This window comes from Heliangelus exortis, chromosome 12 (assembly GCF_036169615.1).
Source record: "Heliangelus exortis chromosome 12, bHelExo1.hap1, whole genome shotgun sequence".
NCBI lineage: Eukaryota > Metazoa > Chordata > Aves > Apodiformes > Trochilidae > Heliangelus > Heliangelus exortis.
In genome coordinates this window covers 17,225,518-17,237,772 of record NC_092433.1, presented here as the reverse complement: position 1 = coordinate 17,237,772, position 12,255 = coordinate 17,225,518, and the positions used below count along the sequence as shown (strand labels likewise).

General features: G+C 41.4%; 1 protein-coding gene across 16 annotated transcripts in view; it reads left to right on the top strand.

Annotated features, from left to right (window-relative positions):
* The window catches only part of FOXP1 (forkhead box P1), a 379,251-nt gene that overhangs the window by 295,920 nt on the left and 71,076 nt on the right, over positions 1–12,255 (top strand). For 11 of the 16 annotated variants that reach the window (XM_071756305.1, XM_071756312.1, XM_071756303.1 and 8 more), the window contains 2 exons: positions 6,716–6,853; positions 7,954–8,043. In XM_071756305.1, coding sequence (XP_071612406.1) covers positions 6,716–6,853; positions 7,954–8,043 — 228 coding nt within the window. The remainder of the gene's footprint in view (positions 1–6,715; positions 6,854–7,953; positions 8,044–12,255) is intronic. The other 5 variants (XM_071756320.1, XM_071756311.1, XM_071756313.1 and 2 more) reach the window with 1 other exon arrangement.

Genomic DNA, 12,255 nt, shown 5'->3' with positions numbered 1-12,255 from the left:
CTAATTGTTCTGTGTACTACTTTTTGGATGGATTTGCCTTCATTGATTAGGTAAGATGCTGGGTTATTTGGGAGGGACCACACCCCCCCTCCCCAAACTGACAACGGGTTTTAATTTTTAAGCTTTATCTTGCCCTTAAATCTGAAACATCATTGTTCAAATAACTGAGAACAAGGTAAACCAACAACATCAAAAAGGTCGGCTTCTGTGATTTCTCAAGGGCTTGTTATTTTGTACTTTCCAATTCTATTTGATGTCTTGACAAAACAAGATGACACAAGGGAGAATACATTAAATTTTGATTTTCATCTAACCTGTTACAGTAGTGGCAGCTTAATTTCTTTTACTTTTTACCAAAGACGGCTTTTTTGCACAATTACTCTAATTGCTACGCCACTTTATGAGAAGGTTTCCTTACTGCTTTCCCATTTGCCTTGATTTTCCAAGGCATTTTTTTTGAACGTGCTTTGACCTTTAACACGGCGAGCCTGCTGGTTGGAGTGTGTCTTCATTAGAAGTAAATCAGTGAATGGCAAGATTGTCAAAGAAGCAACTGATGTTTTCTCATTAGAATCTAATTTGCACCGTTGTGCTTAGCTGTGATGTTCAGCTGTAGGTGTCTGCCATAGGTGTGAAAAACTGCACATTTTAAGCAAATAAAAGTTTACAACTGTTACAAAGGCAAGGCATGCAACCCGAGTGGCAAAGCCTAACGGGGTGGTGTTTAGTTTGGGAAATAAACAGCGTGATTTAACCAGGTGAATTTTTTTTTTTTTTTTTTTTTTTTTTTTTTTTTTTTTTTTTTTTTTTTTTTCAAGAGCTCAGTCATTTTTTTTTCAGCTGGCCAGGACAATCTGTGGCTTCTCAAATGCCCCCAGCCTGGAGAGGAGGCAGCTCCGTGTTCACCTCGGGCAGGAGAAAAATACTCAGGGAGTGGAGAGAGGGCTCATCCTTCCCTAGAAATATCTGTCAGGAGCTGCAGTTCTTCTTAAAAATCTGCCACAGGGAAAAAAAAGAAGAAATTCCCCCTGTATAACACTTCCTTTTTTTCTCACATGAAATTCAGGGCATATTAAATGTTGCCGGTTCAGTCGCAGTCTTTATTATTTAATTAAGCTCTCCTTAATGTATTAATGAATTAATACACAAATGTAAGGAGTCTGACACAATGATCATTCTCAGTATATTAAGGGTGTTTGGGAAAGAGAGGGCTTCAAGGGGTTTTCAAGGGCTTTAAGGGTATTTTGGATGTTTCAAAGCAGGATTGCTTTTGCTTTATTCGAGGCTGTTTTGGCAGAATATCTTGATCTAATATTTCCTTTCCTAAACTCTGGAAAAAAAAAATACAATTTTTTTTTTTTCTTTTTTTTAACTGAATCATTATATATCAGCACTGTTCAGGACCACATACACCAGCTTATAATTTTTCCTTCCATGCTGGAGCAGGAAACAAAAAGGATAACTTTTGAAAATGTGGAAAATGATGATGATAATCTTGAGGTTGAAATCTCACTCAGCTTATTAAATGAGTATTTGGTTGTGTGCTCTGGTTTAGTCTCTATTTGACAAATGTTAGATGTAGAAAGGATTTAATTTATGTAAACTTTATATTTTTATGCAAATTAAATGGGTATTTATTATAGCAGAAACAATTATCCTGGCACTTAGTGAGAAACCTGGTATGCATGAGAAGTGGTAGATAAGATCAGATGTTTCATTCTGTAAACAAATACGAAAATATTCCCATTTTTCCTCAGCTAGCAGAGAATACAGAAGACAGCAGACATCCTGACATGCCGGGGAATGTCAGCATAGCCCACCGTGCTGCCTTCCATGGGTCAGAGGGAGATCTTCCTTCCTGATAAAACATAATAAACAAAATTATAATAATAAAATGCTAATTTAATTTTAAAGAGGGTTCTCCCCCCCCCAGCTTTCATAGGGAGTTATATTGTTACGGAGAGAACAGCTATGCTGCCAGGCTACCTAGCTGATTTTACAGGAACATAATAAACATTACCTGTCTTAATGTGTTGTATTATGGCAAAATAAGTCTAAAAGTGAGATTCCATTTTGCATAATGAAACAGCATTGCAGCTTCTACGTGAAGAATTCCACCAGCAGCATTTTTTGTCGTTATTTCGGAGGATGAGATACAAGGTCGGAAATGTTTGAGTCTCGGGGTGGAAGGAGGTCTTGCCTTCAGCACTTCTTATTTTCCTGGGCTCTGCTCTGGCTTGTGGCATCGTGCTGCTCTGTTTGCCAGTGTATCAGTGGTTTATCTTCTCCTGTGGCCTCAGCAGAGCTGCTTTGCATTGTTTCAGCTGAGATTTTTTTTTTTTTTTTTACATTTGAAGTGTATCGCACACAATAGCTTTCTAATAAGGCAGCTCAACTTGTTTGGTTGTCCCTAGCTCTGTCTATTTTTATTTGTAGCCCACTATTTTTAAGTGTTCCTCGGCTACTTGCTCTTTCTCCGCTCAGCTGTTTTGCTCCGTTTAACTTTTATCACAAAATCTTTAACCAAAGAATTGTTGTTTGGAAAGCCAAGGTGCCTGGGATGAGGTCTCACTGAAATCGAGTTTGAACGTACGTCGCAGGAGAAAAGGATTTTCTGGCAGAGTTATTCTTTATGAATTAAGGAAATCCTCCCCATCTTTCATGCTTGCCTGCTAACAGTTAACAGGACCACAACCGTATCCAACATCGGAGGCACGTTGTGTGAAAATGGCTTTTTTTTTTATTATTTTTTTTTTTTTCCCTTCATACAAGATTAAACTACTTGAAATTATTTAGCTAGTATTTAATTATATTAATATCACTGAAAATGGGGGAATGGAGATGATTAAATAGGACTAAATCATTTTCATCCCCGTGACCCTTGTCTGAGTTGCGTGGAGGAGTGACAAATGCATCCCTGCTGGAACTCCAGTGTGAAATTAGAGGTGAATTTTGGCCCAAGTTTGGGGAAGTTTTACTTGGTTAGTCTTGCTGAAATAAGACATGTTTGCAGAGCCTGGAAGTGGGGGCGGCAGAGGGGATGGGGAGGGTATTTGGGGGTTGAGGAGAAACAGCAGGCAAAAACCCTGGGAGAAGTAGTGTCTGAAAACAATTGTGAGTATTAAAGACATTTTTTGCCGTTGATGGTATTAGCATGTCAGCAGGTCTATACTAGTACAGCTCCCAAAGCCAAATTGCAGCTGTATTTTTACCTTTGCTGCCAGGTTTACATGCAGCTGGGTATCTACCACACCCTATTGTTATCAGTCAACAATACCAAAAGTGGTTCATTAATTATATCAATAATAACAATTTGTGTTTCATGTGGAAAACACAACTAAAAAAAATTGATTTCTGCTCTGCATGCTAACTTAGCATTCCTTAAATATATCTGCCAGTAGTTTAATTTGAACTTCAACTCCCCGAAGGCAGTAAGACAGAATTATTTTAGTTCTTCATAAACTGCCTTCTGTGATTCATTGTTAACTCATAAAACACACTCATTTTCATGTACTTAAACAGTTAAGCCATTTTTAAAGTTGGTTTGTAATTTTTTTTGGCAACACATTTAAGTTGACATCTGAGAGATAGATATCTAAAATGAATTTATAGCCCTCAGTTTAGTTTTCACTTACTATCAGACAAAATATCAGAAATAAATATTTTTTATCTAACGTAATGCGAACTATATTGCACAGTATCTAAAATAAAGTTTAGTTTTGACTGAATACACTCAAAAAGGGACCCATAAATATTAGAGAGCTGTAGTTAAGAACTTACATGACTGTTTTAAATACTATTGATTTAAACCACTGGCTAGATTTTATGAATCAAAGTGTAATTTCCAAGCTTTGGCTATATTTCTCATCGCTAAAGCACTCTCTCTTGTGTGCCTTTAGCAGCTTTCCAGACATTCAACACAGGATTAAATGATAGTAGTTACAATGATCAATAGGTTAAGACCGGTACAATCACTCTTACCGCTAATGACCTCGGTAGTAATGGGTAATAAAGTGTGGGCTATAATAGCCTATTGCTGGTGCTGCATGCCCTTTGATTCCCAGTATTACCAGGGACTAGCTACATGAAAAAGTTGGATGTTGGGAGTTAAGAGAGTGGATATATAGGCCATCATTCTTCACTACTTAAAGTCCTCCAACTGTACGTGTGCTCGCGCTTGTCCGGGACGTGCACGTCGTTTCTGACACGGTGGCTTCTGGGTTTGTTTGAGTTTGTTTGTAAAAGGTTTCCCTAAGTTGCTTTGGTGAGAAGCTGAAGCACAGGCTTCGGCTTAAAGGTGGCTGTTAGCTGTGTTTAGAAATATAAGGCAGGCCCAGATGTGGTGTGAAAGTTTGGTTTCAGATGGTAAAATCAAGTCGAACGGATCAACGCAAACCTTGTGCTCCCAGGTGTGCCATCTGTATGTATAAAATACATGCTTTTTTTTTCTTGCTGGTGAGGTGCTTCTGTTCTAGCAAAGAGTGTGCAGCTAGGAGATTGTACATGGCCAGTTTTCGAAGGTAGGGCCAAATCCTTAGATTTATCCCAAGATAAACATGCAAAAAAGCCATGGAAGTGAATGGGAGTTGTCTCTGCATTGCTGGCAGCAGTATGCGGCCCTTCATATTAATCACCCATGTGTAGGGTTTGCAGCACCCCACCCTATTCCTGTCTGTATCCCTGCTTGTCGTCATAAATCTGACTGAAGAGTATTTGTGTTGTATATCTTCCAAGCAGGGCACAGAAAACATACTTAAACATGCTTCCTCTTCTGTTTGCTCAGTCCAACTTCAATGAAAGGTAGTACAAACCCCAGGGTAAAGTAAACTTCTCTGGGGATGAGAATAATGAAGGTGAGTCATGTTCCGGGGCAAAGATGGTGACAGCAGTATTTAATTAAATAATTTTCTACTCCCAGAAAAGTTTTTAAAAGGCTACAGATTAAGATACTCTGCATCCATGGATTACCCATCCTGATGACTCAGGGTCCTGGGAGCTGCTCCCGTGCGGCGAGGTGGTGGCACGGTGTGGCAGCTGGTTGGTGGCTTTCCCATAGGTATGAGCACACCACACCAGTGGCCACTGGTTTTGGTGGGACTGGTGTTTGACCAATAAATGAAATTAAAAATGAAATTTCCCTGTGCTTGTGTTCACACCTGCGCACACCACGTCGGATCTGTGGGAAGGTGCCGTGCCCCAGGGACGTTTGCATCAGTGGGATGTTGGAGGCATGTGAGCTTTTTGCTGGACTTTGCTCAGGCAAATGTTGTCTGGCCCTGGCACACAACATGTACACAACAACACAGGGAGAACTGCAGTGTACATGCATCTGACCTTCAGGAACCATTTTTAGTTCATCAAAATTAGTGATGCTGAGAAATCAGGACATCAGTGCATAATGACTGTGAAATTAGGAATGAGAGCTTGCTATGCAAATGACAGGACAAATCATGTGAAAAAGTCAAGATAAACTGCATATTAAGACATTATGTTACATAAAATTAATACTGCATTTCTCTCTTGCTTACTACTACACGGGAAGATTTTTTTTTTTTCCCCAACTCCTTTATCTTCTGATCAGCTATTGTCTGCTGATTTTTAAAAGAGTGGTGCATAGAACAAGTGCTAAACATATTATTACCTTTTATTGTAATACATGAGATGACAGGAGATCCTTTTTAGCAAAGTATATCCTTTACTGCTTTTAGTTTTGTGCTGTCACACACTTGATCTGAAACTATAGAAAAGTAAGGTGCTTAAATATTACTGTTAAAACTCATATGGGTTTTGTCTTTTTTTCCCCCATTGTTGGCTTTTTTTTTTTCCCCTTTTTTGGGGTGGAGGGTAGAGGGGTGGGTTTCTAGGGAAATAGTCTTCTTGCATTACTAGGACTGACAAAATGGTTCTCATGTAGTCTGCAAATTAAACACAAGTGCAGTGATTATTTTGAATAGCTAAATTACATTCTAGAAAGCTTGCAGAATTCATAGCATTGTCATTAGGTATCCGCTTGAATACAATTTGTGTAACCTTGGCCAAGACAGCCTGTCATTTTAATGTCAGTGTTTTATCTGAACAAGACATCATCCTTTCAGATACAGTGTACAGGTTCCTTGCAAAGATGCCCGTGCAGAAACGTGTTAACAGTTGCAAATATGAAATGCTATCAAGTTCATCACTGTAGCTGTTTGTCACTGAAATGTCATGGAAAGCGGCTTTTAATGGTATCTCACATAATATGAAAGAATTGAAGACATCTGTATGCTGGGTGAATATGGAATGGTAAAGACATCGTGGTAGGGCCTCTCTGTTAAAATTGCATGGAGTCTAGTGCTGTTATTCACATCACTGAGCCTTTCTTCAATTTTCTTAAAAACCTGTTGTAATAGGGTCTAGATCGCATCAGCGTGGGATGTTTGGCTGCTGGGTTTCTGCAGGGAAGGGCAGGGCTTTCTGGGAGGGAAAGGACCCTGTTGATGGTTTGTTGTAAAAATAAATCTTTACAGGGTTTACCCTTCTGCTTGCTCTAAAGAATTCCCAGTGCAATAATGCTTTGCAAAAGGGGAGTTTAGGTGGCTTTCTATTCTTGTTGTGGAGGGCCACGAGGACTCCCGCCTTCGGCATCCTTGGTGCTTTGCACAGGGATGGTGGGTGGTATGGAGGAGCTGTGAGATTGTGCTCTGACCCCCTTCTTTGCTCTCCTCTTTCCCTGCAGGTTCCAGTGTCGGTGGCTATGATGACACCTCAAGTGATCACTCCCCAGCAAATGCAGCAGATCCTCCAGCAACAAGTGCTAACTCCCCAGCAACTCCAAGTCCTGCTCCAACAGCAGCAGGCACTCATGCTTCAACAGGTAATTGTTTTCCTAACAGATGCTCAGGTGGCCCCTATATATCTAGAACAGAGGGTTTTGCCTCCCAAAATGTTCCAGGGGAAAGAAGCTGCTCACATCTTGGGTTGGAACCTGGGAGCAGCAGTGCTCCGAGATGAACTGACTGCTCTTTTGTTTTGAATTCTAGAAATAGCTACTGGAAACAAATCCAGGGAGTAGTGCTAGGAGTGTTTCCAAGATCAGCTAAATAATACAGATGCATATTTAAGTGTCAGGACTTCGGCAGATGTCCCTGTTGCCTGCATCCCTTAGGAGCTTAATTGCAATAAACATGGGAGTAGGGTGGGACTTCCCAGTTTAGACCTCGTTATGTCCATCTGGAACCCTAAAGGACTGTGGAAATGGGGGCAGTAAAACTGAAGGGGTTTGCAAGCCTTCATCTGTTTGATTTCAGCCAGCCTATGTGGTGTGTTTCTCCTAGTCCATGGTCCTTTCTTCAGCTTTGAGCTGGCCACTGACAAGCCCCACAGCTGTGTTACCCCAGGGTATGGCACAGCAGGGGCTTGCCAGTCCCAGGTGGGCATCAGCATCCTGCTCCAGCCCAGCACCTTGTGTGCTCCCTCTTGGATGCCACACTCCCTCCTGCCTGGACCCGAGTGCTGCCTGCTCAGAACACGTCTGGGGAGCAGGGAGGAGGAGGAGGAGGAGGAGAAGGAGAGTATTTCCCAGGATGTCCGTGCATGTATTGAACAACACTTAATACAGTCAAACCCTATCATTTAGAAAGCATGTGTGTTTCACAACAGAGATTCGCCAGGCTCTCTCAGCAAGGGCATTTTGGCTTTGTTGTTACAATCAAAGGTCATTCCTTGCCTTATTTTAATTAGTTTGTGTAGAAAATGGTATGTTTTTCATCAGTTCATTTTGGAGATTACTTTTCAAACGATAATGCCAAGAATAGTCAGTGTGCACTGAATTTATTGTCGAGTTTCAAACTAAAGGTCAGACCATTACAGATAAAAGGATGCTATTTTTCAAATCACAGTTTGTGTATTACACCAAAAGGGACAACTGAATTGGCTCTCCACTTTGTTACTTACCATCTTTCCTCTTCTTTGTAGCAGCAGCTTCAAGAGTTTTATAAGAAACAACAGGAACAGTTGCAGCTTCAACTTTTACAGCAACAACATGCTGGAAAACAGCCTAAAGAGGTACAGACAATACCCATTTTACTTTCAAACCACAGATCCCTGGGGACTGTCTAGTGGCTATTAAACTGTCATTCATCTTATAAATGATTGCACAACTGAACTGACTCTATCGGGTCTCAGCTTTCAGATTTAGAGTTATTGTCCTGTTTTCGCCTGTACTTTCCTGTGCTTTCCATTTGCTTGCTGCCACATATTTTATAGCAGGGGACCATGCCTTGATGTTTGGTATGAGTGCTGGAGCAAGCATTGAGACTTGTATCTTGGGAGAGTGCTTTTGGAAGTTAGTTATGTTGGAAAGGGGGAGGGGGGTGGGAGCTAGACGGCAGGGCCAAGACGGTGCTGTCCCCTCTTAAACAGAGCAAAGTGCTGAGAGATGTTGAATTTCCAAGGGAGTTTTCAATCCATAGGGGTTCTGGTTGCACATCCCTCACAGCCTGGGCTTAACAGGAGGGATCACACTGGAGCAGCATCAGTGGTGATGTTGAGAAGTGAGGTCCAAGATGCAGCGTGGGAATCTGCCTGTTCCTGACTTGGTGGCAGGATGCTCTGATGCCACCACCCTCCGTGGCAGGAACAGGGCAGGTCAGGTGGTTTCTGCCCATCCTTCAGATAGGTTTCCTTTCCAAAATACCTGCCACATCCCAAACTTTGTTTGTTGATTTTGGCGGGCTTAAATTTAATTTTGCTGTCGTTAGGTTTATTTTTTAAGGCACCAAGTTCAGCCCTCCAGTCGCAAGGAGTTTGAGACTTTCATGTTTAATCTGACATCACTGCTGCCTTGGGTAGATCCTAGAATGCTGCCTCTTGGCACAAGACTCTGTGTGATGTCCTGTGATGGTGGCAACACTTTTGTGTCACTCTGCAAGTGGTGCTGCTGGAAGCATGCACCAGTTCCCTCCCTCCCCCCGAAATTTCGGCGAATCGTGCCACCTGTGCCAAGTTTCAACCCCGAGTGAATTTTTCCAGCTGAGTTATAAACCCCTGAAAACAGGGGGGTTTATAATGGAAACGCTGACACAACCTTAACCAGAGCGCGCTTATGGGCGCCACTATAATAAAAAGGGAACAGATTAAAAAGTGTCTAAAATGTAAATCTAAAGGACTAACAGTAATTAAAATGGAAATGGCACAGGGAGGGAAGGCATGTAATTGTGAGATATCACTGTGCAGAATGCTCTCAGCTTTGTTTTGCTGGCTGTTTTTCTAATTCAGTAGGGCTTACTCATCAGTGGCAGTTCAATGCGCGTTAATGACTCTGGGATGCAGGCATCACTCTGGACAAAGAAATGATTATTGTGCGGTCAAAAGAAGTTCAAAGACAAGAAGGGAATTTCAGTTTTTTCCTTAGAGATCCACATTCAAGAGCATATAAATTAAGCCAAATGTTAAAAACCACAGTCTGAAAGCTGACTTCAAAGTCACAACTCTCTAATTAATGAACTGCGAGCTTCAGTTTGGACAAGTCGTGGTTTGATGCGCCCATAAATCAACATGACAGGTCTGTTTCACAGTCTCAGACAGCGCTTGTCATTGAGTCACATCAGATGTAAACACAGCAGAAAAAAGAGGGAATATGAAGGAGGTGCAATTGATCAACAGAATTGGTAAAAACCCACTTTTGAAACGCATTATGCATGATCACAGGAAATGGCGATAGCCTCAAGAGGCTTTCTCCTTCTGCTGTTGCTTTTTTGAATCAGATTTCTAACAGCCTTCAAAAGGGAGAATAAGAATTATGGAGCTTCTCCCCTGTGGCTGGCAGGCAATAACCCCCTGTTGTTATTTTGTGCTTCTTTCTTTTCAAAGGCGTCAAAATTTAGTTTTTTAAAGATCTTTAACTCTATATTTGAAGACAAACAATAAAGGGCTGCCACTGTCATTCTTATCAGTTACCAGGGATTGTATTTTTTCTTTCTGTTGCCACTTCTTATTAACCTCTTATTTGGTCTATTAGACATAGTTTTGAATGCAAGCCTGCATGCTGGGAGAACATGAAAGTTCAGATGAGCTCAGAGGGCAGATAAAGAAATTTGAAGGGGAAAGTTACACAGCAGAATGAACGATAAAAGTTAACTCTTCTAAATTGCTGTTGTCAGACAGGAGAGCATCTCAGACACAAAGATGAGGGCTTGGAGCTTAAAGGAAAAAGTACTTTGTGTTAAAAACGACAAGAAGGGAAGTTAGACAATGTGATGGCATTTCAATATCTAAGGCACTGATTTACTGTGGTCACACTTCTGATATTACATTATCGGAAGCAACAATAAGGAAGGACTCTTCCCTGTTTCAAGAAGGACATTGGACATTTTAACACCATAGCTGTAAAGAGAACAGGGAGCCCAAGTCTCTCTCTCTAGGATTTTGGAATTGGGGGGTATTTTTGCTGATGTTTTTAGTAGAGACCTGATTCAACTGTATTTCATCCTGCAGGTTTGTTCAGCCCCTTTTTGCCTACCTTAAGGAGGTTATTCTCACTAAATTAGCATGCAAGGGGTGGTTATTTTTTTTTTTTTCCCCATCCACCCTCCTTCTCACACTAAAAACTGATGGGGGGGGGGGGTTACATGGGGAGCAGTGCCACGGTGGGGACCCGCCGTGGCCGTGCTGTCGAGGGCTGAGTTTGTACCTTGACAGCTGGAACAAGTGTATTCGTGTTCTTCATCCCCCAAGTCATTTTTTCAGCACCTTGGCTTATTGTACCATCATGAAAGAACTAAATACACAACAAATCTCCCAAGCCCTGTTGGGGTATCCAACCCTCAGGCAGGATAACAGGCAGACCCCCAGTCAGGTTGCTGGTGGGTTTTACTGGAGGGCTGTGCCGTGTAGCAGGGGCTGAGCATGGGACCTGACAACAAGAGGCAGTGGGGTGAAATCTCACCCTGTGCCTGGCACTGTCGGGTGTCCCTGGGGCAAAGGGGGCTTTGGGGCAGGGTTCTGCCTGGTTCTGGTGCCGTGGTGCTGGATGGAGCTGGTTGTTTCCCGAGCGGGGCCGTTTGTCCTCCGGCAGTTGTGAGAGTTTATGTTAGGCAGTAGGGAGTAACCTAAGAAAGGAAAACAGACCTTTGACAGAAGCTTTAGGGAGGGGATCAAAAATGCAAGTTTTATCAGGATATTTCAGCATTTTAACACTGACTACTGACCTGACAACAGGACTGCGCTGAGACCTTTTTTGTATGCATTCAATTGTGAGAAGTAAACAAACTGCCTTGTATCCTGTGTTTGGTAACTGGGTGGGGAGCACAGTTTGGCAACGTGTCTTGCTTTTAAATTCTTTCTTGGACAATGGGCCTTGTATACTTTTATATCCTGGCTTTTCAAAGTAGAGAGTGTTCAAGAGCTTTTCTTAGGATAGCCAAGAAGACAACCAAACTGGCATCAGTCAATTTATGTAAAGGAATTGTTGTGTATTTTTTTTATTTTTTTTAATAAAAAAAAAAGCAGCATACTAACTTTACGCTCAGATGGCAAATAGGTAAAACAGAGCTTACTGTAATTACATTTTTATGTAATTCCATTTATTGCCTATATGTAAATAAATATTAAGTATATATATTTAGAAAATTAATATTTATGGGGGCAAACATTAAATATAAACGTTGCTGGGGCTTGTATTCATCTGGTCCTGTTGCAAATAGTTGCAACAACTGGATCTGTCTGAGCAAGCTGTTGCCAAGAAAGGGAAACACTTGAGTTTCAGAATCTCTAAACACCTATTTATTTAACTGTGTTCTCAAAGTCCTAGATTTTCTTTGGAAAGAAGATAAATTGTCAGTACAGTCATGGGCATACAGTTGGTCACAGCATTCAGGTTGGTGGGTCATGATGGTAGAAAAAAAGTGGGGGGCCAGACCCCTGGCTGGTTCCTAAATCCTGGGTGGATTTTTTTATCTTGTTTGACACCGACAGGGAATGGGGCCGTGCCGTGGTGTCAAGGAAGGGCAGCAAAACACTTGGGATCTGGCTGGAGTTTGTTTGCAAAAGTCTGTAGTTTTGTAAGAGTTAATTTTTCTTTCCATAATTGTTAGCCATAATGTGTATAAGACCTCCACCTTGATATGATTCCTAGCAGATTAGGGATATTAGATAATTTCCTTCTATTTATTGTACTACTGCACTGTATTATCTTTCTATCACTCAGATAATTACTAAGGAAATCTACATTAATTTTTTTTGGCTAGCACAAGGAGCTGCTAAACACTGGCATGATGT